Source organism: Dryobates pubescens, chromosome 1, assembly GCF_014839835.1.
Source record: "Dryobates pubescens isolate bDryPub1 chromosome 1, bDryPub1.pri, whole genome shotgun sequence".
NCBI classification, from domain to species: domain Eukaryota; kingdom Metazoa; phylum Chordata; class Aves; order Piciformes; family Picidae; genus Dryobates; species Dryobates pubescens.
In genome coordinates, this window is record NC_071612.1 from 878395 (window position 1) to 904199 (window position 25805).

Consider the following 25805-nt stretch of genomic DNA (forward strand, 5'->3'; position numbering starts at 1 on the left):
CAGCAGTGTTTGCTGGCTCTGGGCTGGGCAGGCAGGCCCTGGGGGGCAGGAAGGGGGCAGGCAGGGGGGCAGCAGTGTTTGCTGGCTCTGGGCTGGGCAGGCAGGGGGGAGCAGTGTTTGCTGGCTCTGGGCTGGGCAGGCAGACCCCGGGGGGCAGGCAGGGGGCAGGCAGGGGGGCAGCAGTGTTTGCTGGCTCTGGGCTGGGCAGGCAGGCCCCGGGGGGCAGGCAGGGGGCAGCAGTGTTTGCTGGCTCTGGGCTGGGCAGGCAGGCCCCGGGGGGCAGGCAGGGGGCAGGCAGGGGGCAGCAGTGTTTGCTGGCTCTGGGCTGGGCAGGCAGACCCCGGGGGGCAGGCAGGGGGCAGGCAGACTCACGTTGAGCTGCAGGTCGTCCGTCCACTGGCCGACGAGGCGGTAGCCCGGGCTGCTGGTGTTGGTGCTGTGGAACTGGAAGATGTCGTAGCGCCCCGGGGCGTCCCCGTTCCTGTTGAACATCACTGGGGTGCCAGCACTGCCTGGGGGGAGCAAACCACAGGCACCAATCCCACCAGCCGAGGCTGCGCCGGCTCCGCTGCGGCGGGCGAGCCCGAGCGCCGCCCCGGGCCGGCAGAGGTCCTCGCAGCCGCCCCCGAAGGATGCTTCGGGACACAGCAGCCGCAGCCCCCTCTGCCCTGCCCCCACTTGGAGCCCTGGCTCTGGTTCTGGCCTCCGCAGTCCAAGAGAGACAGGGAGGGAGTCCAGCAGAAGGCCACAAAGATGCCGAGGGGCCTGGAGCATCTCTCTTTATCACCTAGAAAGGTTGGAGCGGATGAGGCCCCTTCCAGCCTGGTGCTCCACGACTCTGTGATCCTCCTCACACCTTCTCCCAGGCACCAATTACCACCTCCCAAACCTCCTGGCTAAAAATAAAGCCGAGCTCTGCCAGCCTTACCTCCCTGCAGCTCTGTGCAAGGCAAGGCACGGCAGCAGGCTCTGCCTCCTGCCCTCCCAGCCTCCTGCCCACCTCCCTTTCCTCAGGGAGCTCTTTAGCGAGCAGCACTCCTCTGAATGGAGCCTAGAGAGGAGTTGTTGGTTGTTTTTTCTCCCCCTGCCCAGAAAATGTTCCATCTGCTCTGGAGAGAGCCTGCTGGCAGAAGTCAGCCCAGGTCTAGCAGCCAGAAATAGCTTCCTCCTCCACAATATGTTCTTCTTCCCACCCTCAGCATGCAGTTGGGGTGGAAAAGAACAGCCCAGGCTCCAGGAGCGCTGTGCCTTGTCTCCTCCTTTATGTAGGCTCCAAGACATTGACACAGGCTGGAAGGTAGCTCAGCCAGCACCAGCTCAGCTTCAGCACCCTGAGTGGTGTGCCACAGAATCAGAGAGGGGCAGGGGCTGGAAGGGGCCTCTGGAGACCATCCAGTCCCAGCCCCTGCCCAGGGAGGGTCACCTCCTGAAGGTGACACAGGAACAGGTCCAGGTGCTCTTGGAACCTCTCCAGAGGAGACTCCAGAGCCTCCCTGGGCAGCCTGCTCCAGGGCTCCTTCACTCTTACACCACAGCAGCTCCTCCTCACGTTCAGAGGGCACTGTGTGCCCACTGCCCCTTGCCCTGCCCCTGGGCACGGCTGCACAAAGCCTGCTCCCAGCACCAGGGGCTGCTCCCCTCTTCACTCAGCCCTACCAAGGTGCTGAATGCTGGGGAGGAAGTGCAGGGCAAGCAGCAAGGCCAAAAGCCTCCCTCCCAAACCTGCCTCTGTGCCTGGTGCTGAGCCAGGCTGGCTGGTGCTGATGGCACAGGAGATTCCAGGCCCTCAGCCCAGCTCTGCCAGCACTCTGCACTCCACTTACCACGGCTCTGGGATCACAGAGCTCTTTGGCTGGGAACAGCCCTCTAAGCTCGAGTCCAACCACCAACCTCAGACCACCACAGCCACTGGGAGGTGTCCCAGTGCCATGCCCACACCCTGCCCGCACAGCTCCAGGGCTGGGGACTCCCCTGGGGCCCTGCTCAGGCCCTTCCACGCCGCTGTGAGCCCTTCCCTTAGCCGAGAGCCCAAAGCAGGGCTGCAGCCCCTCAAGGCCCCCAGGTGCAGCCTGCAAGCATGACATTTACTTCCAGACACATTGAGGCAGGCTTCAGCAGGGCAGAGTAACGTTGTGCCAAGGCTGAGGATGATGACAGCACTCCAGCACATCTCTATTCAGAGCTTCCTCCCCCTGCCCTTTTCCCACCCCCCTCCCTAAAGCACTGCAAACCCTCTCCTCTTGCAGCTCTGAACTTTAAGATGAGGCTTTCTCCACGCTTCCCATTCTTGACTCAATCCCAGTGAGTGATGAGGCAGGGGGAAAAGCAGATGTGAAGGAGTGAATTAGCATAGTCTCTGCTCCAGCTCTGCTAAATTGCTCCCTGTCTATCCCCCAGCCCTCTGAGATCAGAGGCAGCTTCAGTTCACAGGCTGGAGCAGAAAATCTTCCGCTGACATCTCCCCTCCCTGGCTCCCCCTCAGCACCAGGCAGAGTTAATTGTCACTGCAGGCTGATGGAGCCAGGGAGGGAGCACCTGGAGGGAGGAGAAGTGGCTGTGATTCTTGGGCTCCCTGGGACAGGCAGCCCCCATGGGGGATGGGATTGAGCTCCTGACACTCCTCAGAGGCTCAGTCTCATTAGCCAAGCTCGGGCTTGCCACAGGTGGCAAAAGCTAAAGGACAATTCAAAGGGTAGGAGCTCAGGGAGGCTTCCAGAGTGCCCCACAGAGGCTTGGGGGCTCCCCACGGGTGGACAAAGCCTCAGCATGGCCATGCAGAAGCATCCAAGTCTGCATGGCTGGAGGCAGACTGAGGAGGACATCCTCAGCATGGCCATGCAGAAGAGCCCAGGTCTGCATGGCTGGAGGCAGACTGAGGAGGACATCCTCAGCATGGCCATGCAGAAGCATCCAGGCCTGCATGGCTGGAGGCAGACTGAGGAGGACATCCTCAGCATGGCCATGCAGAAGCATCCAGGTCTGCATGGCTGCAGGCAGACTGAGGAGGACATCCTCAGCATGGCCATGCAGAAGCATCCAGGTCTGCATGGCTGGAGGCAGACTGAGGAGGACATCCTCAGCATGGCCATGCAGAAGCATCCAGGTCTGCATGGCTGCAGGCAGACTGAGGAGGACATCCTCAGCATGGCCATGCAGAAGCATCCAAGTCTGCATGGCTGGAGGCAGACTGAGGACATCCTCAGCATGGCCATGCAGAAGAGCCCAGGTCTGCATGGCTGGAGGCAGACTGAGGGAGGACATCCTCAGCATGGCCATGCAGAAGAGCCCAGGTCTGCATGGCTGGAGGCAGACTGAGGGAGGACATCCTCAGCATGGCCATGCAGAAGCATCCAGGCCTGCATGGCTGGAGGCAGACTGAGGAGGACATCCTCAGCATGGCCATGCAGAAGCATCCAGGCCTGCATGGCTGGAGGCAGACTGAGGGAGGACATCCTCAGCATGGCCATGCAGAAGAGCCCAGGTCTGCATGGCTGGAGGCAGACTGAGGAGGACATCCTCAGCATGGCCATGCAGAAGCATCCAGGCCTGCATGGCTGGAGGCAGACTGAGGGAGGACATCCTCAGCATGGCCACGCAGAAGCATCCAGGTCTGCATGGCTGGAGGCAGACTGAGGAGGACATCCTCAGCATGGCCATGCAGAAGCATCCAGGCCTGCATGGCTGGAGGCAGACTGAGGAGGACATCCTCAGCATGGCCATGCAGAAGCAGTGCAGCTCCTCTTCAGCTCCCAGCATGTCATGGCAGCACGGGATGGCATGGAGGGTCTCAGCAGAGCTGCACTTCAAAGAGCTTCACCCTGCCCTGCCTGGGGGTGTCCCTGTGTCCTCTTGCTCTGCTGCTGGGAGCCCAGGACACCAACCCCCACCTGGCTGCAACCTCCCTTCAGGTAGTGGTAGAGAGCAAGAAGGTCTCCCCTGAGCTTCCAACCAGAACAAGAGGACACAGTCTCAAGCTGTGCCAGAGGAGGTTTAGGCTGGGTGTTAGGAAGAAGTTCTTCCCATCATGAGAGGTTGGCCCTGGGGATGTGCTGCCCAGGGAGGTGGTGGAGTCCCCATCCCTGGAGGTGTTTAGGAAGAGCCTGGATGGGTGCTTGGTGCCATGGTTTGGTTGCTCAGATGGTGCTGGGGGAGAGGTTGGACTTGGTGATCTCAAAGGGCTTTTCCAGCCTGCTTAATTCTACCCTACCCTACCCTATCCTATCCTACCCTACCATATCCTACCCTACCCTACCCTATCCTATCCTACCCTATCCTATCCTACCCTACCCTACCCTACTCTATCCTACCCTATCCTATCCTACCCTACCCTACCCTACCCTACCCTACCCTACCCCTCTGCTGCAGGCTGAACACCCCCAGCTCCCTCAGGCTCTCCTCACAGGGTTTGTGCTGCAGCCCCCTCCCCAGCCTTGTCCCTGCAGCCCCCTGCACAGCAGCCCCCTGCCGCCCCCTCCCCTGCAGCCCCCTGCCCCGCAGCCCCCTGCCCCGCAGCCCCCTGCCCCGCAGCCCCCTGCCCAGCCTTGCCCTGCAGCCCCCTGCCCAGCCTTGCCCCGCAGCCCCCTGCCCCGCAGCCCCCTCCCCTGCAGCCCCCTGCCCAGCAGCCCCCTGCCCCGCAGCCCCCTTGCCCCGCAGCCCCCTGCCCCGCAGCCCCCTCCCCCGCAGCCCCTGCCCCGCAGCCCCCTGCCCCGCAGCCCCCTGCGCCCCGCAGCCCCCTGCCCCGCAGCCCCCTGCCCCGCAGCCCCCTGCCCTGCAGCCCCCTGCCCAGCCTTGCCCCGCAGCCCCCTGCCCAGCCTTGCCCCGCAGCCCCCTGCCCCGCAGCCCCCTGCCCAGCCTTACCCCGCAGCCCCCTGCCCCGCAGCCCCCTGCGCCCCGCAGCCCCCTGCGCCCCGCAGCCCCCTGCGCCCCGCAGCCCCCTCCCCCGCAGCCCCCTGCCCAGCCTTGCCCCGCAGCCCCCTGCCCCGCAGCCCCCTGCCCAGCCTTGCCCCGCAGCCCCCTGCCCCGCAGCCCCCTGCCCCGCTCACCGTTGAAGTTGACGCCGCGGATGTACTTGAGCAGCCTCTTGCCTCCTGCGTGCTCCATCTCGGGGCAGACCCCGGGGTAGTCGGCGCAGAGGTCTTTGTTCATGTGGTGCAGGGCGTGGGCCATGGCGTACACAGCATCGATCACGAACTGCACCTTCCCCTCCTGCTCGTAGGGAGAGTCCTTCCCGATCCGCTCCTGCCCTGCAGGGGGACAGGGCCGGGGAAGGGCCGTGAGGAGCGGCGCTGCCGAGGGCCGGCGGCTCCTCACGCAGTCCTTAAGGCTGGAAGAGACCCCCCCGAGCGCACCCAGCAGCCCACCCCCACCACGGCCACCAAACCCTGGCCCCCAGCGCCACGGCCACAGGGCTCTGGACCCCGTCCAGGCATGGGGACTCCACCACCCCCCCGGGCAGCCTGTGCCAGCCCCTGCCCGCTCTGGCAGCACAGAGATTGTTCCTCCTCTCCATCCTAAGCCTCCCCTGGCACAATCCCAGGCCAGTTCCTCTGCCTCACAGAGACCTGCCCTGGTTTGGGTTGGAAGGGAGCTCAGAGCTCAGCCAGCCCCAAGCCCCTGCCATGGGCAGGGACCCCTCCCACCAGCACAGGCTGCTCAGGGCCTCATCCAGCCTGGTCCTGAGCAGCTCCAGGGAGGGGACAGCCACAGCCTCCCTGGGCAGAATCTCCCCACCCTCACTGCAAAGAAATTCTTCCTCATCTCCAATCTCAGTGTCCCCTTCTTGCTTTTATGGCTGCTCTGCTCAGCCCCCACCTCAACCCTGCCTCCAGCTCTGGGGTCCCCAGCAGGAGGAGGACACAGAGCTGCTGGAGAGGAGGCCACAGAGATGCTCAGGGCTGCAGCAGCTCTGCCCTGAGCACAGGCTGAGGGAGCTGGGGCTGTGCAGCCTGCAGAGGAGAAGGCTCCAGGGGGACTCAGAGCTGCTGCCAGCACCTGAAGGGATCCTGCAGGGAGGCTGCAGAGAGACTTCTCCTGAGGGGGTCTGAGCCAGGCCCAGGGGGAAGGGTTTGGAGCTGAGGCAGAGCAGGGGCAGACTGGAGCTGAGGAAGAAGTTCTGCAGTTTGAGGCTGCTGAGCCTCTGGCACAGGCTGCCCAGGGAGGCTGTGGCTGCCTCCTGCCTGGGGGTGTCCAAGGCCAGGCTGGATGAGGCTTTGTGCAACCAAATCCAGCTGAGAGATGTCCCTGCCCCTGGCAGGGAGGTTGGAGTGGATGAGCTCTGAGCTCCCTTCCAACCTGAGCCACTCTCTGAACAGGTCTCTGGGTGCCTCTGCAATCAGGCAGCAAACCAAACAGCACTTCAGGAGCTTGAGGCAAGACAGAGCAGGCTGACAGCCACAGAGCTTTGATTCTCCCCCCACCAAGCTGTCCACCAGCTCCTTGTTGCACCTTGCCTGAGTCACAGCAGCATGATTCAATCTGTCCAGCTGCAGAAGGTGTGATCCTGCTTCCCTACCTCCCCAGCCCTTCCTCCCAGGCAATTAGTGCCTGTGAAGAGCTCTGAGCTGCAGCCATGGAAGCAGCAGCAGCAGCAGCAGCAGGGCAGCAACACATCCCCCTGGCTGCACCTGCAGCAGCATGCAGCCTCCTGACCACACAGCAGCCCTGCACACCTTCCTGCAGCACCTGCAGGCCTGGGTGCTGCCAGGAGCAGCGTGGAGCCAGCCCCTAGAGACCTGCAAGGGGCTGGGAGTGGCAGGCAGGGAGGGAAAGGATTGCAGCTGGGAGAGAGGAGATGAGGGAGAAATTCTGGGGAGGGAGGCTGGGGAGAGCCTGGCACAGGCTGCCCAGGGGGGGCTGTGGCTGTCCCCTCCCTGGAGGTGCTCAGGGCCAGGCTGGATGAGGCCCTGAGCAGCCTGGGCTGGGGGAGGGGTCCCTGCCCATGGCAGGGGGTTGGAGCTGGAGGAGCTTTGGGGTCCCTTCCAGCCCAACCATTCTGTGAACCTGTGACATATTTTGGAGCCATTCACAGCAAAGACTTGGTTGGAGGATACCAGTGGGGGAAATTCATTTCATCCCATCCCTGATGAGGAGGTTGATCAGCAGTAGGGATGGAGGAGCTGGGAGGAGCTGACTGACAGCCAGGAGGGAAGGAACAAGGACTGTGAGGACAAATGATTTGAAGAGGCAAGACTCCACTTGCCTGTGGCTGCCCAGCTAACAGCTCTGTGCCTCTCTCCTGCACTAATGAGCAGGAGAGAAGCCCCCAGGGCCAGCTCCCTGCGTGGCAGGGCTGCACCATCCCCACGGAGCAGCTCAGCTCTCCTCCAGCAGGACTGCCCCTGGGGCACAGCCTCCCTGCAGCTCCCAGCCTGCAGCCCCCAGCCTGCAGCCCCCAGCCTGCAGCCCCCAGCCTGCAGCCAGCCCCCAGCCTGCAGCCAGCCCCCAGGCAGAGCTCTGCCATGGGCAGCTCAGCCCCCTCTGACCATTCCCCTGCCCCTGGGAGGGGAGCTGGCAGAGCAGAGCCCACCCAGCACACAGAGCTCACCACCTCTGCACAGGGGCTCTGCAGGCACTAAGGGCATTCAACAGGTCACAGAATCATGGAGTGCTTTGGGCTGGAGAAGGCCTCTGAGCTCCCCCAGCCCAGCCCCAGCCCAGCCCCACCATGGCCACCAAACCCTGGCCCCAGCTGCCCAGGCCACAGGGAGCACCTCCAGGGCTGGGGGCTCCACCAGCTCCCTGGGCAGCCTCTGCCAGGCCCTGACCACTCTGGCAGCACAGAGATTGTTCCTAACCCTCCCCAGCACAATTCCAGGCTGTTTCTTCTCCTTCTGTCTCCTGACCCCACAGAGCAGAGCCCAACCCCCCCCAGCTGCAGCCTCCTCTCAGGGAGCTGCAGAGAGCAAGGAGCTCTCCCTCAGCCTCCTCTGCCCCAGCTCCCTCAGCTGCTCCTCCCCAGCCCTGCTCCCCAGACCCTTCCCCAGCCTCCTTGCCCTGCTGTGGAGCAGCAGTGAGGAGCAGCACAGCTCCATCCCCTCCTGTTTGAGCACTCAGCACTCTCCCTGCTTGTTTTGCCCTTTCCCCCTCTCAGGGATCTTCAGCAGCCACCCAAGCTCATTACTCTCTGCAGCAGTGAGGCTGCTGCCACCCCAGACAGCTGCACACAGAGTGATTGCAGCAGAAGGCACTCCTGTGGCGTGGGTCTCGAGTGGAGCACCTTGAGATGTCACCAGGAGGAGGGAACACAAAGGCAATTTACTGACACCAGCTCTGTTTGCTTCCCCGAGATCCCTCTGAACCTGATGACAAATAATTGAGCCTCACTTCCTCCCAGAGCCTCAAGTGCTCCTCATCAGCATTCCTCAGAGGTGGAGCAGCCTCAGGCACTTCTCCACCGGAGAGAAACACAGCAACAAGGAGAGGAAAGGAAGCTCCAGAGCCAGGGGGGTGGAGAGGAAGGAAGCTCCTCTGGCAGGCAACAAGAGACAGGAGAACAGCAGTCAGCCTCAGGCTGCACCAAGGGAGGTGCAGGTTGGACATAAGGAACAGTTTCTTGCCAGAAGAGGCTTCTCAGGCCCTGGCTGCCCAGGGAGGTGGTGGAGGCTCCATCCCTGGAGGGGTTTGCAGGCTGTGGTGCTGAGGGCTGTGGCTGGGTGGCTAAGCAGCAGTGCTGGACTGGGAGCTCTGGGTGAGGGGCTGGACTGCAGGCTCCCAGAGCTCTCTTCCAGCCTCACCAGCTCGAGGATTCTAAGCCCTTTGGTACAGTCTCCTCCACCCCTGGGGGAGGCCAAACCTGAAGGGGCCCTAAGCAGCCACATCTGCACCACTCTGAAACCCCTCCAGGGATGGGGAGTGCCTGGGCCAGGGCCTGAGAAGCCTTTCAGCAGAGGAATTGTTCCTCATCTCCAGCCTAAACCTCTCCTGCTGCACTTGAGGCCACTTCCCCTGTCCTGTCTCTGAGCCTGGGGAGCAGAGCCCAACCCCCCCTGGCTGCAGCCTCCTCCCAGGGAGCTGCAGAGAGCAAGGAGGTCTCCCTCAGCCTCCTCTGCTGCAGGCTGCACACCCCCAGCCCCCTCAGCTGCTCCTGCCCAGCCCCTTCCCCAGCTCTGCTGCCCTTCCCTGGCCCTGCCCCAGCCTCTCAGTGTCCCTCTTGCAGTGAGGAGTCCAAGCCTGAGCCCAGCCCTCAAGCTGTGGCCTCCCCAGTGCCCAGCCCAGGGGCACCATCCCTGCCCTGCTCCTGCTGCCCACAGCACTGCTGCTCCAGCCCAGGCTGCTGGTGGCCTCCTTGCCCCCCTGGCATCCCCTGGCTCCTCTCCAGCTGCTGTCAGACACCTCCAGGTCCCTCTCTGCTGAGCAGCTCCCCAAGCCTATGGTTCTGCTGGGGCTTGTTGTTACCAGAGGCCAGAGCCCAGCACTTGGCCTGACTGAATCTCATGGCCTTGGCCCAGGGATCCAGCCTGGCCAGAGCCCCCTGCAGAGCCTCCAGCAGCTGAGCACTGCCACCCAGCTGGGTGCCACCTGCTCCATGCCTGCCCAGGGCAGGCTGTCCCCGTTCCCACCTCCCCAGCAGCAAGCAGAGGCAGAAATGAGGCCGAGGAGATGCTTGTAGAACTCCTCCTGGAGATCTCTCAGCAATTTTTAGTCACATCCCAGCCTCTGGGGGAGATTCCAAGTGCCAGATTTAGCAGGCTATTCCCAGGGGGAGCTGCACAGCACTCCTACTCCCCCCCAGCAGCTGAAACCAGGAGCAGAAGACATCAAGGATGGGAGGTTCCCACCCAGCTCCTTTGATCACTATTCCAGGCAGTGCTTCCACAGCCCACTGCTGAACTGCTGCTGTCAGCAGCCCAGCAGAGAGGGAAGGGGAAAGCAAAGGTTGGCAAGAGCAAGGGGGATGCCAGCTGGAGGGGCTGGTGGCTCCAGGGCTGGGATCACAGCAGAGCCCTCCACAGAACCATGGAATGCTCTGGATGGGAAGGGGCCTCAGGGGTCATCTGCTCCAACCTCCCTGCCATGGACCTCTCAGCCAGCCCAGGTTGCTCAAGGCCAGTTCTGGAGCCTCTGTGCCAGGCAGGATCTGGAGGGGCTGGAAGGTGTCCAGAGCAGGGCCAGGAGGAGGAGCAGAGGGCTGGAGCTGCTCTGAGCACAGCCTGAGGGAGTTGGGGTTGTGCAGGCTGCAGAGGAGAAGGCTCCCAGGAGACCTCATTGTGGCCTCCCAGGATCTGCAGGGGGCCGCAGGAAAGCTGGGGAGGGACTTTGGAGGGTGTCAGGGAGGGATAGGACTGGGGGGGATGGAGCAAAGCCAGAAGTGGGGAGATTGAGATTGGCTGTGAGGAAGAAGTTGTTCCCCAGGAGGGTGGTGAGAGCCTGGCACAGGCTGCCCAGGGAGGTGGTGGAAGCCTCCTGCCTGGAGGTGTTTGCAGCCAGGCTGGAGGTGGCTGTGAGCAACCTGCTGTGGTGTGAGGTGTCCCTGCCCAGGGCAGGGGCTTGGAGCTGGCTGAGCCTTGAGCTCCTTTCCAGCCCTGCCAGCTCTGGGATCCCAGCAGAGCCCAGCAGGGGGAGGGGGGCAGCAGGGGGGCAGCAGGGGGGCAGCAGGGGGGCAGCAGGGGGGCAGGGGACCCTCACCCGTGCACTTGCGGTCGGTGTCCTCCTTCTTGGAGCCGCTGATGGTCAGCTTGCAGTTGAAGTTCTCCTCCCAGTACTCTGCGAACCAAACGTTCCTGCGGTTGTTCTCCAGCGTGCGGGAGGTGAAGTAGGTGTCAAAGCCTGCGGGGCAGGGCGAGACTCAGAGGGGGGAGGGCTGCGGAGGCTCCTCCGGAGCTCAGCAGCGCCCCGGGCAGGGCAGCCGGGAGCACAGCCAGGGGGGGTTGGAAGCTCTCCACACCAGGAGACTCCACAACCTCTCTGGGCAGCCTGCTCCAGGCCTCCAGCACCCTCACAACAAACAACTTTCTCCTCCTGCTCAGATGGAACCTCCTGGGTGCCAGTCTGTGCCCCCTGCCCCTTGTGCTGTCCCTGGGCACCACTGAGCAGAGCCTGGCCCCAGCCTCTTGCCCCCCACAGCTCCTTCAGCTCTTGCTGAGCATTGCTCAGCTGCCCTCTGGGGCTGCTCTTCTGCAGGCTCTCAGCCCCAGGGCTCTCAGCCTGTGCTGCCCCCAGAGCTGCTCCAGGCCCCTCAGCATCCTTGCAGCCTCCCCTGGCCTCCCCCCAGCAGTTCCTCCTCACGCTGAGGTGGAAGCTCCTGGGTTCCAGCTTGGTTCATTGTTCCTTGTCCTGTCCCTGGGCTCCCCCAAGCAGAGCCTGGCCCCTTCCTCCTGCCCCCCACCCCTCAGGGATTTACTGATCAGATCCCTCTCAGCCTTCTCCTCTCCAGGCTCTCAGCCCCAGTGCTCTCAGCCCTTCCTCACAGCAGAGCTGTTCAGGTCCCCTCAGCACCCTCACAGCTCTGCACTGGACTCTCTCCAGCAGATCTCTGCCTCCCTGGAGCTGGGCAGCCCAGAGCCAGTGCTGAACACTCTCCTGAGACCTCCTGCAACCCCCAGCCCCTGTCCCCCTCTCTGTGCAGCCCAGCAGGGCTGTGCAAGGGAAGCAGCCCTGAACCTTTCACCTGATCAGCTGCATCCTGTGCCCCTAGGAGTGAGGGATGAAAGGCTGGGACAGATCTGTGAGGCAGAGGATTAACAGGGAAGGGCTCAAAGCCAGCCCCACAGACTAGAGAGGAGCCAACCAGCAACCAAAGTGAGTGACCTGATGGGAGGCTGAGCTCAGGAGGACTAACTCAGTAATTAACCTCCCAGCCCTGCAGAGGAGGCACTTTCATCCCCCCTGGCCCTCCCCTGCACCCCTGCCTGGGGCTGGAGCAGTCCTTTCCCCTTCATCTCCTGCCACAGAGCTGCAGAAGCCCTTGAGAGGGCAGAGCTCCCCAGAGGCAGCTCTGAAGCACCAGGAGCTGCCAGGCTTTGGGAATTGACCTCCTGGGGTGGGTTGAGGAGAGCCCTGTGAGGGCTTCAGCTTCTTCCCCAAGCCACCAACAGCTTCTAGGGGCACAGAAGCACCAAGGGGCAGGGCTGGGCTGGGCACCGCCTGAGTGCACTCCCAGAGGGAAGAAGGGAGAGAGGCTGATGGGCTGGGAGAGAAACTCCAGCAGCTGGGCTGGGGAGAAGAACAATGCCATGGGATGGAGACACAGAGACACAACCCAAGAGCCAAGCCCAGCCCTGAGGGCAAGGAGGGCACCACTGGCACCACTGATGCTGGGGGCAGGCACTGGGCAAGGCCCAGCCTGGGCTCAGCACCAGATGGGAACCAGAGGCAGGAGCTGGATGGAGGAGCACAGGGCTGGGGCTGGAAGGCAGCAGGGACAGAGTGCTGCTGGCACAGCAGCCAGGGAAGGAGAGGCTTGGCCCTGGGCAGCCCTCAGCTGGCTCCTGAAGGTTCATGGACTGGTTGGGGATGGAAGAGACCTTTCAGGGCCACCTGGTTTGAGCCCCAGATGCCTCTGTGGCAATTAAAAGCACATCCCCAAGGGGACAGTGGGACAAAAACCTGCTGCCTCCAGCTGGCTTAGGAAGAGCAGAGCTCAGTGCCAAGGCACCTGACCTGTGGGGCTGGTGCTCCACAGCTTCCTGAGGCAAAAATCAATGAAGCTCTGATCAAACTGTGATGGAATCGCTGCAGCTCTGCTCCCAAGCTCTGCAGATCTAACAACAAACAGCAGCCTCCTCCCTGATGGATTTGGGCTGCTTTAGTGACCCCCCTGCCTCCTGCAGAAGGAAGGCAGAGCCCTGGGGAGCAGAGGGCAGCTTCTGATCAGCACTGCCTGGTGACCAGCAGGGGCAAGGCACAGGGAGAGGGGCAGGGGGAAGGCACAGCCCAGGGTTCCAGACCTCCCTGACCGGCTTCATGCCTCACTGGGCACCTGCTTGATGTGCTGCAGAGCAGAGGACCCTAGAATGGGCTGGGATGGAAGGGACCCCAAAGCTCAGCCAGCTCCAGCCCCCTGCCATGGGCAGGGACACCTCCCACCAGCCCAGGCTGCTCAAGGCCTCATCCAGCCTGGTCCTGAGCACCTCCAGGCAGGAGGCAGCCACAGCCTCCCTGGGCAGCCTGTGCCAGGCTCTCCCCAGCCTCACTGCCAAGGATTCATTCCTCATCCCCAGTCTCAGCCTCCCCTCTCCCAGCTCCAAGCCATTGTTCCTCATCCTGGCACTCCCAGCCCTTGTCCCCAGTCCCTCCCCAGCTCTCCTGGAGCCCTTCAGGAAGCTGCTCTGAGCTCTCCCTGGAGCCTTCTCCTCTGCAGGCTGCACAGCCCCAGCTCTCCCAGCCTGGCCCCACAGAGAAGCTTCTCCAGCCTCTGGCCATCTCTGTGGCCTCCTCCAGCAGCTCCAGGTCCTTCCTGTGCTGGGGGCCCCAGGGCTGGAGGCAGTGCTGCAGGTGGGGGGGCAGAGCAGAGGGGCAGGATCCCCTCCCCGTGCTGCTGCAGCCCAGGCTGCCCCTGCAGGGCTGCAGTGCCCCTTCCTCATGTCCTGCAGGCACAGGCTGTGCTCAGAGGCTCTGGGGCCAGCAGGACACCTCGAGTGCCTGCCTGAGGATAGAAGCTGTTCGTTGAGGGGGGGATTAACATGATCCCTAACCACCCCCAGCTGGGATCCTGGGCCCCCTGATAGCCACAGCCTTGAGCCTGGGCTTAAGCCTAATCTGTTTGAACTGAAGGCATGGAGGCAACTTCAGATGTTTGCTGCCAAGCACAAGAGCTCTGGGGGCAGGGGCTCAGGGGAATTGGGTGACCCAGGCCCAGCAAAACCCCACAGCCAGGCCCCCAAAGCAGGATTCTTCAGAGTGGAAGGCAGAATGATCTCTGCTTACCCTTGTGGGAGGCTCAGGGCCACCCTTGGCGAGCTCCCAGCGCTCCCTGCCCAGCAGGCTGCACACAGGCAGCTTTGGCTTTGCAGCCAGATGCCTCCAAGGGGCAGATTTCCCTGCCCCCCTCCCTGCCAGATGCCTCCAAGGGGCAGATTTCCCTGCCCCCCTCCCTGCCAGATGCCTCCAAGGGGCAGATTTCCCTGCCCCCCTCCCTGCCAGATGCCTCCAAGGGAGGGAGTTACCTGGGGGAGGGCTCCCAGGGGGCAACAAAGCTCTCATTACATTTTAGTCACAGAGATCTGATGGAATCCTTCCCCTGGCACCCAAGGGCTGATGCCACCCAAGGGCTGATGCCACCCAAGGGCTGCAGTGGTTTCCCCACCCCAGGATCTACCTGGGGAGGAAAATCTGCTTAGGAAGAGGGAGAGAAATGAAAGGGAGAGACCCAAAGCCAGGCTGGGGGCTGGAGGAGCCCAGCCCAGGGCCAGGGCCAGGGTGGGTGATGCCTCCCAGCCCTCAGCAGCTTTGGTTGCTTCCCTGCTCCTCTCAGGGAGATGCCCCCAGCCCCAGCACTGCATTGATCAGGTCAGGGCTCATCAATTGATTAGGTGATTGCAGTTAGAAATCAGCAGGTGAGGCTCCAAGGCTGAGGATGCCTCTGCCATGGGCAGCTGCTCCAGAGGAGAAACCACACCAGGCAGGGGCACAGAGGAGACTTTCCTCAGGGGGGAGGTGGCAGGCACAGGGATGGGGAACCACTGGGGAGAGGCCAGGGGGGGCTGCAAGGATGCTGAGGGGCCTGGAGCAGCTCTGGGGGCAGCAGAGGCTGAGAGCCCTGGGGCTGAGAGCCTGCAGAAGAGCAGCCCCAGAGGAGAGCTGAGCAATGCTCAGCAAGAGCTGAAGGAGCTGTGGGGAGCAAGAGGCTGGGGCCAGGCTCTGCTCAGTGGTGCCCAGGGGCAGCACAAGGGGCAGGGGGCACAGACTGGCACCCAGGAGGTTCCATCTGGAGAGGAGGAGAAAGTTGTTTGTTGTGAGGGTGCTGGAGGCCTGGAGCAGGCTGCCCAGAGAGGTTGTGGAGTCTCCTGGTGTGGAGAGCTTCCAACCCCCCCTGGGCACTGTGCTGCTGGGCAAGCTGCTGTGGGAGCCCTGCTGGGGCAGGGGGCTGGGGCTGGAGCATCTCCAGGGGTCCCTTTAGACTTAACCTGCCCTGGGAGCTTCTGCTTGGGGCTGGAGGGGGTCTCTGGGGATCTCCCAGTCCTCACCCTGCAGGTAAGGATAAAGCAGAGGCCAGAGAGGTGGAAGAGCTGTTCCTCAGACAAGCTTAAAGCAGAGGCTCCAGACTGGGGCAGCCCCAGCCCAGGGGAGGGCAGCCCCAGCCCCAGCCCAGGCAGGGCAGCCCCAGCCCCAGCCCCAGCCCAGGCAGGGCAGCCCCAGCCCAGGCAGGGCAGCCCCAGCCCAGGGGAGGGCAGCCCCAGCCCCAGCCCAGGCAGGGCAGCCCCAGCCCCAGCCCCAGCCCAGGCAGGGCAGCCCCAGCCCCAGCCCCAGCCCAGGCAGGGCAGCCCCAGCCCCAGCCCAGGCCAGGGCAGCCCCAGCCCAGGCAGGTGAGCTGTGGGCAGGTGGCTCCTGCAGGGGCACAGTGGGGAGGTGCAGCTGGCAGCAGCCCAGCAGCTGATGCTGAGGCAGACAGAGATGAGGACAGCCCTGGTGTTTGCCAGCCCCCTGGCACAGGCTGAGCAGCAGCCCCTGCCTGTGTCAGCACCGACCTCCAGGGCTCTGGGGCTGCTCAGGAAGCAGGACAATTAAGCCTCATTAAGCCCCCAGCCTGGGGAGCTGCTGCCTCTCTCCGGGGCCTGCAGTGCTCTCCTGCCCAGCCCATGTGCTCTGGGAGCTGCCACAGGGCAGCTCAGTGCAGTGACCCCGACCCAGAGCACCCTGGCAGGGCTTGGCAGAGGCCTCTGGGCTCACCCAGTGCAGCACCAACCCAACCCCTCCATGGCCACCAAGCCCTGGCCCCAGAGCCATGGCCACAGGCTCCTTGCACACCCCCAGGGATGAGGACTCCACCACCCCCTGGGCAGCCTCTGCCAGCCCCTGACCACTGCTGCAGCACAGAGATTGCTTCTCCTGTCCAACCTGAGCCTCCCCTGCTGCAGCCTGAGGCCATTCCCTCTTGATGGACTCTTGCTGGCCTCAGAAGCCTTTTCCAGCCCAAACCATTCTGGGATTCCCTCATTGGCTCCTTGGGAGAGGAGGCCAAGTCCCAGCTGGCCCCAAGCTCCCTCCACAGAGCTGCAGAGGGCAAGAGGTCTCCTCTCAGCCTCCCTCCCTCCACACTCCTCCCACAGCTCCTGCAGGGCCATCAAGGTGCTGCCTGCACCCAGGGCTGCTCTGCTTGCATCTCCCTCTCCCCAGAGCCCCCAGCTTGCTCCTTTGTTGTCCCTTTTTGCTTTGCTTGCAGGATTCTGAGGTCCTCCCTCCCTTCCCTGGCTTGCTCAGCAAGGATAAATAAGTCACAGAGGATTTCAGAGGCTTGTTTGAAGTGGGCTGCAGAGAGGCTCTCTGTGGGCTGCAGTTGCCTGAATGCCTTCCTGGGATGCAGACAGCTCAGCCTTGCAGCAAGGGCTGCAGAGAGAGGCCTTGCTGGCTTCCCCCCCCGGGGACAGGCAGATTGACTTTGTGCCCTCTGCTGCACTGCCCTCCCCCACCTCCGAGCCCTGAGGCTTCCCAAGGGGGAAGGGAAGGAGCTGTGCCCCTTGGGCCCCTGCCCCTCAGCCCCAGCCCTCGCTCGGAGCTCGTCCCGGAGCCCAAACTCATCCCAAGCACAAAGAGTCCTGAGGGGAGACCTTCAGTCCTGCCCAGACACAGCTCAGAGCATCACAGAGCTGCTGCAGCTGCAGAAGGCCTCTGAGCTCACCCAGCCCAGCCCAGCCCAGCCACAGCCCAGCCCAGCCCAGCAGCAGCCCAGCCCAGCCCAGCTGCAGCCCAGCCCAGCCCAGCCCAGCCCAGCCCAGCAGCAGCCCAGCCCAGCCCAGCCCAGCCCAGCCCAGCCCAGCCCAGCAGCAGCCCAGCCCAGCCCAGCCCAGCCCAGCCCAGCAGCAGCCCAGCCCAGCCCAGCTGCAGCCCAGCCCAGCCCAGCCCAGCCCAGCTGCAGCCCAGCCCAGCTGCAGCCCAGCCCAGCCGCAGCCCAGCTGCAGCCCAGCCCAGCCCAGCCCAGCCGCAGCCCAGCCCAGCTGCAGCCCAGCCCAGCTGCAGCCCAGCCCAGCCCAGCCCAGCTGCAGCCCAGCCCAGCCCAGCCCAGCAGCAGCCCAGCCCAGCCCAGCCCAGCTGCAGCCCAGCCCAGCCCAGCCCAGCAGCAGCCCAGCCCAGCCCAGCCGCAGCCCAGCAGCAGCCCAGCCCAGCCCAGCCCAGCCGCAGCCCAGCCCAGCTGCAGCCCAGCCCAGCCCAACCCAGCCCAGCCCAGCAGCAGCCCAGCCCAGCCCAGCCGCAGCCCAGCCCAGCAGCAGCCCAGCCCAGCCCAGCCCAGCAGCAGCCCAGCCCAGCCCAGCAGCAGCCCAGCCCAGCCCAGCCCAGCCCAGCAGCAGCCCAGCCCAGCCCAGCCGCAGCCCAGCCCAGCAGCAGCCCAGCCCAGCCCAGCCCACCCCACCCCAGCCCAGCCCAGCCCAGCAGCAGCCCAGCCCAGCCCAGCTGCAGCCCAGCCCAGCCGCAGCCCAGCCCAGCCGCAGCCCAGCCCAGCTGCAGCCCAGCCCAGCAGCAGCCCAGCCCAGCCCAGCCCAGCCCAGCCCAGCAGCAGCCCAGCCCAGCCCAGCCCAGCCCAGCCCAGCAGCAGCCCAGCCCAGCCCAGCCGCAGCCCAGCCCAGCCGCAGCCCAGCCCAGCCGCAGCCCAGCCCAGCTGCAGCCCAGCCCAGCAGCAGCCCAGCCCAGCCCAGCCCAGCCCAGCCCAGCAGCAGCCCAGCCCAGCCCAGCCCAGCCCAGCCCAGCCCAGCAGCAGCCCAGCCCAGCCCAGCCCAGCCGCAGCCCAGCCCAGCAGCAGCCCAGCCCAGCCCAGCCCACCCCAGCCCAGCCCAGCCCAGCAGCAGCCCAGCCCAGCCCAGCCCAGCCCAGCCCAGCCCAGCCGCAGCCCAGCCCAGCTGCAGCCCAGCCCAGCTGCAGCCCAGCCCAGCAGCAACCCAGCCCAGCCCAGCCCAGCCCAGCCCAGCAGCAACCCAGCCCAGCTGCAGCCCAGCCCAGCCCAGCCCAGCTGCAGCCCAGCCCAGCCCAGCTGCAGCCCAGCCCAGCAGCAACCCAGCCCAGCCCAGCCCAGCCCAGCCCAGCAGCAACCCAGCCCAGCTGCAGCCCAGCCCAGCCCAGCAGCAGCCCAGCAGCAACCCAGCCCAGCCCAGCCCAGCAGCAACCCAGCCCAGCCCACCCCAGCCCAGCCCACCCCAGCCCAGCCCAGCAGCAGCCCAGCCCAGCCCAGCCCAGCCCAGCCCAGCCCAGCCCAGCCCAGCTGCAGCCCAGCCCAGCCCAGCCCAGCCATGGCCACCAAACCCTGGCCCCAGTACCATGGCCACAGGGCTCTGGACCCCCTCCAGGCATGGGGACTCCAGCACCTCCCTGGGCAGCCTGTGCCAGGCCCTGACCACTCTGGCAGCACAGGAGTTGTTCCTCCTCTCCAGCCTAACCTTCCCCTGGCACAATTTCAGGCCAGTTCCTCTCCTTCTACCACCTGAGACTAGGGAGAGGAGCCCAAGCCCCACCTGGCTGCAGCCTCCTTGCAGGGAGCTGTAGGCAAGATGCAGCAGGATGACCTGCAGCAGGCTGAGGAAGGTTCTCTTCCCTCCCTACCCTGCCCCAGTCAGGGCACATCTGGACCAGTGTGTCCAGTTCTGGGCTTCCCATTTCAGGAGAGACTGGAGAGGGTCCAGGGGAGGCTGCAAAGCTGCTGAGGGGCCTGGAGCAGCTCTGGGGGCAGCAGAGGCTGAGAGCCCTGGGGCTGAGAGCCTGCAGAAGAGCAGCCCCAGAGGGCAGCTGAGCAATGCTCAGCAAGAGCTGAAGGAGCTGTGGGGGGCAAGAGGCTGGGGCCAGGCTCTGCTCAGTGGTGCCCAGGGACAGCACAAGGGGCAAGGGGCACAGACTGGCACCCAGGAGGTTCCACCTGAGGAGGAAGAGAAGCTCCATGAGTGTGAGGCTGCATCACATACTTGGGGTGAGGGCAGGGGAGCTGCAGTGCCCTCTGCTCCCAGGGATCTTCATCAGGAGCCTTTCCCTGGCACCACTGAACATAGACTGAAGGTTACAAAGCTGCTTCAGAGGAGTGGAAGCAGAGCAACCCTCTGGGCCAGGAGGGAGGGAGGGAGGACTCTCACCAGGCCCTCTGAGCATGCAGCTGGTGCTGAGCTGCAGCCCTGCCCCACACCCCCAGAGCCTGCCCAGAGCAGAGGCTGCCAGGCTGGGCTGCTGCTCAGGCCATGCCCCCCCGGGGCTAATTGAGTTGCATCCTGCTAATTGAGTTTGTTCCCCTCGACTTACAGAGGGAGTCAAGGCCTCTTGCTCGTGGAGTTGATGTCAGCATCAAAAGCAAGGCATGAGGAGATGCTGGGGAGCAGGAGGCTGCTGGCTGGATGATGAAAGGACCTTCAAATGCCTGCCCCCAGCTCCCTGGCACCCAGGGCCAAATGCAATTACCACAATCACAGGCAGGGAAGAGAAACAAAGCAACCACAGCAGGCTCCATGCAGGCAGGCAGACAATCCAGATGGGTAACAGCCTCACCCAGCACAGAAATGCCAGTTCCTGAGGAGTGCTTACTCCTGGCAGGCACAGGCTGCACTGCATGGAGCCCTGGGGGCAGGAGAGGGAACCAGAGCTGGGCTGAGCAGGGAAATGCTGGGAGCTGGAAACCCCTGGCAGGCACAGGCTGCACTGCATGGAGCCCTGGGGGCAGGAGAGGGAACCAGAGCTGGGCTGAGCAGGGAAATGCTGGGAGCTGGAAACCCCTGGCAGGCACAGGCTGCACTGCATGGAGCCCTGGGGGCAGGAGAGGGAACCAGAGCTGGGCTGAGCAGGGAAATGCTGGGAGCTGGAAACCCCTGGCAGGCACAGGCTGCACTGCATGGAGCCCTGGGGGCAGGAAAGGGAACCAGAGCTGGGCTGAGCAGGGAAATGCTGGGAGCTGGAAAGCCCTGGCAGGCACAGGCTGCACTGCATGGAGCCCTGGGGGCAGGAAAGGGAACCAGAGCTGGGCTGAGCAGGGAAATGCTGGGAGCTGGAAACCCCTGGCAGGCACAGGCTGCACTGCATGGAGCCCTGGGGGCAGGAAAGGGAACCAGAGCTGGGCTGAGCAGGGAAATGCTGGGAGCTGGAAACCCCTGGCAGGCACAGGCTGCACTGCATGGAGCCCTGGGGGCAGGACCAGGAACCAGAGCTGGGCTGAGCAGGGAAATGCTGGGAGCTGGAAACCCCTGGCAGGCACAGGCTGCACTGCATGGAGCCCTGGGGGGAAGCAAAGGAACCAGAAGTGGTCAGGAAGGGGAAATGCTGGGGCCTGGAGAGTGGGAATTTGCTGAGTGCTCTTCCCCATCCCTTTCCTCCTGCTCCTCAGAGGCCTGAGCAGATGGAGGGTGCAGATGGCAATTAGGGATGGATGAGCAGGACTGGAGGAGGTAAGGACCAGCCTGAGCCCTCCAGAGCAGCCACAGAGGGCCCAGGGAGCACTTGCTCTCGACAGCTCCACTGCTACCCTGGGCTGCTGGGCTCTGCCTCTCCTTTCACACCCAGGGCAAACCCTGCTGCTGCCTGAGTGCATTCCCCTTTCTGGGAGGGAAAACACAAGCCAGGGGCATCAGGATGGGAACCTGCTGCCTGGCAGCTGCTCCTCAAGAAGGGACACAAGGCCAGATGTGATGCAGTCAGGATGCAGCCTCCTCAGCCCCAAAGCAGAGGATAGGAGAGGAAAGGGCTGAAATGGTGCCAGGGGAGGAACAATCTCTGTGCTGCAGGAGGGGTCAGGGCCTGGCAGAGGCTGCCCAGGGAGCTGGGGGAGTCCCCATGCCTGGAGGTGCTCCAGAGCCCTGTGGCCATGGCACTGGGGCCAGGGTTTGGTGCCCATGGTGGGGCTGGGTTGGTGTTGAGCTGGAGGATCTCAGAGGCCCTTTCCAGCCCAAAGCATTCCATGATTCCATAACTCCATGGCTGCAAGTGCAGAACAGAATGGAACAGAATGGAGTTCACCAGGCTGGAAAAGCCCTTTGAGATCACCCAGTCCAAGCTCTCCCCCAGCACCATCTGAGCAACCAAACCATGGCACCAAGGGCCTCAGCCAGGCTCTTGTTAAACACCTCCAGGGCTGGGGACTCCACCACCTCCCTGGGCAGCACATCCCCAGGGCCAACCTCTCTGGCTGGGAAGAATCTCTTCCTAACACCCAGCCTGAAAATGCAGCCAGCCAACTTCTAGCCCTCAGGGTGCTCAAGTCACTGAGCTGGAAGGTCTCTGTGGGCTCCCTGGAGGGGTTCCTGAGCTCCCCACTTGCTAAGGACAGAGACTTGCTGGAGGGAGGGCAGAAAAGGGCTGCAAAGAGGCTGAGGGGCCTGGAGCAGCTCTGGGAGCAGCAGAGGCTGAGAGCCCTGGGGCTGGGAGCCTGCAGAGGAGCAGCTCCAGAGGGCAGCTGAGCAATGCTCAGCAAGAGCTGAAGGAGCTGTGGGGGGCAAGAGGCTGGGGCCAGGCTCTGCTCATGGTGCCCAGGGACAGCACAAGGGGCAGTGGGCACAGACTGGCACCCAGGAGGTTCCATCTGAGCAGGAGGAGAAAGTTGTTTGCTGTGAGGGTGCTGGAGGCCTGGAGCAGGCTGCCCAGAGAGGTTGTGGAGTCTCCTGGTGTGGAGAGCTCCCAACCCCCCCTGGGCACTGTGCTGCTGGGCAAGCTGCTGTGGGAGCCCTGCTGGGGCAGGGGGCTGGGGGAGCTCCAGGGCTCCCTCCCATCCCTCCCACCCTGCTCTGTGGGAGCCATCTCTGCAGGCACACTCAGGACAGCGATCCCTGCAGCTGGCATTTATCTGCCTGCACCTGGACCCTCCCCCCCCGGCTGCCATCACTTCTGGAGTCCCAGAGCACAGCTCCTGCTCCCCTCCCTCCCTCCCTGCCCGCTGAGCTGTAATGGAGAAGGCAAACACTTGGAGATGCAGTCGGGAAGTTGCTGCTGCTGAGAGCTTTTAGCAGCTGTTTTGTTTCCGTGTCAGAAGCCCTCAGGGATGGATGGAGTGTGAGAAGCCTGTAAAAGCCTCCTGCTCTGCAGAGGGAGGAAGCTTCATTGTCTATCAACTTTGCCTATTTATGGGGAAATAAGACAGGAAAATGCCTCCAGGGCTTAAAAAAAACCCTAAAAGGGATGAAGCCTATCAGGAGCTGAGGAGAATGAGAGCTGAGAGAGCCACAGGCAAAGGTTGGCTTTGCATGGCAGTGAGGGCAGCAGGAACAGAGTGGGCTGGGATGGAAGGGAGCCCAAAGCTCAGCCAGCCCCAACCCCCTGCCCTGGGCAGGGACCCCTCCCACCAGCACAGGCTGCTCAGGGCCTCATCCAGCCTGGTCCTGAGCACCCCCAGGCAGGAGGCAGCCACAGCCTCCCTGGGCAGCCTGTGCCAGGCTCTCCCCAGCCTCACTGCCAAGGATTCCTTCCTCCTCTCCACTCTCTCCTCTCCCAGCTCCAAGCCACTGTCCCTCACCCTGGCACTCCCAGCCCTTGTCCCCAGTCCCTCCCCAGCTCTGCAGGATCCCTTCAGCTCCTGGCAGCAGCTCTGAGGTCCCCCTGGAACCTTCTCTGCGGGCTGCACAGCCCCAGCTCCCTCAGCCTGTGCTCCCAGCAGAGCTGCTCCAGCCCTTGGATCACCTTTGTGGCCTCCTCTGGACCCTCTGCAGCAGCTCTGTGTCCTCCTCCTGCTGGGGACACCACAACTGGAGGCAGGGCTGGAGGGGAGGTCTGAGCTGAGCCCAGGGGCAGGATCCCCTCTGCTGCCCACCCTGCCCTGGCTGCAGCCCAGCACTCAGCTGCCTGAGGGCTGCAGGAGGCACTGCTGGCTCCTGGGGAGCTGCTCAGCACCCCCAAGGCTCTTTCTTCTGCAGGGCTGCTGCCAGCCCCCCTGCACCCAGCCTGGAAGTGTGGCTGGGCTGAGCCTGGCTTGGTGAAGCAGCAGGCAGGGCTGGGTCTGCAGGAGGTAAGAAGGGGAACCAGCAGTGGACTGCAGAAGGAGCTGGAGCTCCTGCAGGAGCAAACCTCCCTGCTGCTGCAGAGCTGCTGCCTGGGCTGTCTGCTCCCCCAGGCACACAGCTGCTGGGCTGGAGGCTCTTAGTTCAGTTCCTGTTAGGTGACCAAGGCTCTGTCACAGCACTGCCAGATCAGCTCTGGCATCCTGCCTCTCACAAATGGCTGCCCAGCTGGGGGGCAGCCTGGAGCTGCCAGCTGAGCAGCACAGGCACTGAGCACCTCCAGGGCATCACTTTGTCCTCAGGGGACTGGAGCCCAGGGGGGCAGAGGGGGACTGGAGCTGAGGGAGAAGTTCCTGGCAGTGAGGGTGGGGAGGCTCTGGCACAGGCTGCCCAGGGAGGCTGTGGCTGTCCCCTCCCTGGGGGTGCTCCAGGTCAGGCTGGATGAGGCCCTGAGCAGCTGAGTGCAGCTGAGAGGGGTCCCTGGGCATGGCAGGGGGGTGGAGGAGAGGAGCTCTGAGCTCCCTTCCAACCTCAGCCACTCTGTGGCTCCATCATGTGTGAGGAGCTCAGGCCCCAGGCATGGACCTCAGCAGCTTGTGCCCCCCCTGCCACCCAGGGGCTCAGGGTCCTGCTGAACAAACTCTGCCAGCACCTCAGCTCCTTGGAGGCTCCTCTCCCACACCAGCTGCTTTGCTGGAAGCATTTCCCCCTCAACATCCTTCAGCCTGGGGGGGCTGGAGCAGAGCAGCCCCAGAGGGCAGCTGAGCAATGCTCAGCAAGAGCTGAAGGAGCTGTGGGGGGCAAGAGGCTGGGGCCAGGCTCTGCTCATGGTGCCCAGGGGCAGCACAAGGGGCACAGAGTGGAGCCCAGGAGGTGAAACTTGTTTGGTGTGAGGGTGCTGGAGGCCTGGAGCAGGTCTTTGAGGTCCCTTCCAACCCACCCCCTTCCATGTAGCTCTGATGCCCTTTGTGCCACCCCATGGCTGCACACTGCCAGCCCAGGACACAGCCAGGACGCCCTGCTGGGCACCAGCTCTGCACCAGCAGCACTGCAGCAAGCAGGGGAAGCCTTACCCTCGATGGTGGCTCTCTTGGGCAGGATGGTGATGGCTCCTTCTGCCACATCCTCCTGCTGCAGCAGAGGGCTCACCTTGGAGCCCCACGTGTCTGAGCCCACCCAGAGGAAGTGGCCCACTTGGTCTGCTCTCTTGGCAGCTGCCAGGATCTGCCTGTGGAGGAAGCACAGAAGCAACCTTAAAGGCTGGCAGGGACCTCCAGAGGTCACCGAGTCCAACCCCCCCCTGCCAAAATCCAGCTGCAAACTGGCACAGAAACTGCTGGGGGGAAAGCAGTGCAGGAAGAGCAGAGGCAGCAGAGCCCCTGAGCCCCTGCAAGCCCCCTGGAGCCCCTGCAAGCCCCCAGAGCCCCTCCCTGCCCCCAGAGCCCCTGCAAGCCCCCAGAGCCCCTCCCTGCCCCCAGAGCCCCTGCCTGCCCCCAGAGCCCCTGCAAGCCCCCAGAGCCCCTGCAAGCCCCCAGAGCCCCTCCCTGCCCCCCGAGCCCTGAGCTCCTGCACCCCCCTAGCACAGGCTGAACCTCTCTCGACTCTGCTTCCTGCCACTGGGATCCTGAGCCCAGCCCAGCTCACCCTGTGCAGCCTGCTCTGGCTCTGCACTGAGCTCTCCCAGGCACTGGGGCAGGCTGCCCAGGGCAGTGCTGGAGTCCCCTGCCCTGGAGGTGTTGCAGCAGCCCTGGAGCTCAGGCTCTCCTGGTGACCCTTCAGTGCTGGCTGACCCTGGAGGTCCCTTCCAGCCAGAGGCATTCTGTGGTCTGCTCTGACTCCACCACCTCCCTGGGCAGCCTCTTCAGCCTGACCCAGAGCCCAGGAGCTCACAGAATGCTTTGGGCTGGGAAAGGCCTCTGAGCTGACCTGGTCCAGCCAGCAACCCAACCCCCCCATGGCCACCAAACCCTGGCCCCAAGAGCCATGGCCACAGGTTCCCTGCACCCCTGCAGGCCTGGGGGCTCCACCAGCTCCCTGGGCAGCCTGAGCCGGGCCCTGACCACTGCTGCAGCTAAGGAACTCTTTCTCCTCTCCAACCTGAGCCTCCCCTGGTGCAGCCTGGGGCCATTTCCTCTCCTTCCATCACCCGAGGCAGGGGAGCAGAGCCCAGCCTCCGGCTGGCTGCAGCCTCCTGGCAGGCAGCTGCAGAGGGCAGGGAGGTCTCCCCCAGCCTCCCCTTCCGGAGCTCCCTGAGCCCCACAGCACCCTTGCCCACAGACACCTCCACCTCGCCGCCCAGCCCTTGGCTCTCTGCTCCCTGCACAGCCACCCAGCACCAGCAGACTGCCCCCGGGGGTGCTCGGGGCCAGGCTGGATGAGGCCTGGGGCTGCGGGAGGGGTCCCCGCCCAGCCCCACTGCCGCCCCACGGCCCCCCCGCGGCTCCTCACCTGATGTCCTCATCGCTGGCGAAGATGACAACGGCCCTGGCCTGGGGGGTCTCCAGCAGCTGCCTGATGACCCTGTCGAAGTCAATGCTCCTGGCCTGCCGCTCCGGGGGCAGCCGCAGCGACTGCGCGATGCACAGCCCGCCTGGGACGGGGGGGGGGGGGGGAGGGGAGGGGAGAGAGGGAGAGGGGAGAGGGAGGGGGAGAGGAGAGGGAGGGGAGAGAGGGGAGAGAGGGGAGAGAGGGGAGAGAGGGGAGAGAGGGGAGAGAGGGGAGAGAGGGGAGAGAGGGGAGAGAGGGGAGAGAGGGGAGAGAGGGGAG

The 25805-nt window shown here is 64.3% G+C and overlaps 1 protein-coding gene across 1 annotated transcript in view; it reads right to left on the reverse strand.

The window, feature by feature from the left end:
• The window catches only part of GRM7 (glutamate metabotropic receptor 7), a 205752-nt gene that overhangs the window by 55986 nt on the left and 123961 nt on the right, over positions 1-25805 (reverse strand). The window contains exons 3-7 of the mRNA XM_054179927.1: positions 25488-25629; positions 24113-24267; positions 10624-10764; positions 5043-5243; positions 373-512 (exon numbers count right to left, since the gene is read on the reverse strand). Of these exons, the coding sequence (XP_054035902.1) occupies positions 373-512; positions 5043-5243; positions 10624-10764; positions 24113-24267; positions 25488-25629 (779 nt within the window). The remainder of the gene's footprint in view (positions 1-372; positions 513-5042; positions 5244-10623; positions 10765-24112; positions 24268-25487; positions 25630-25805) is intronic.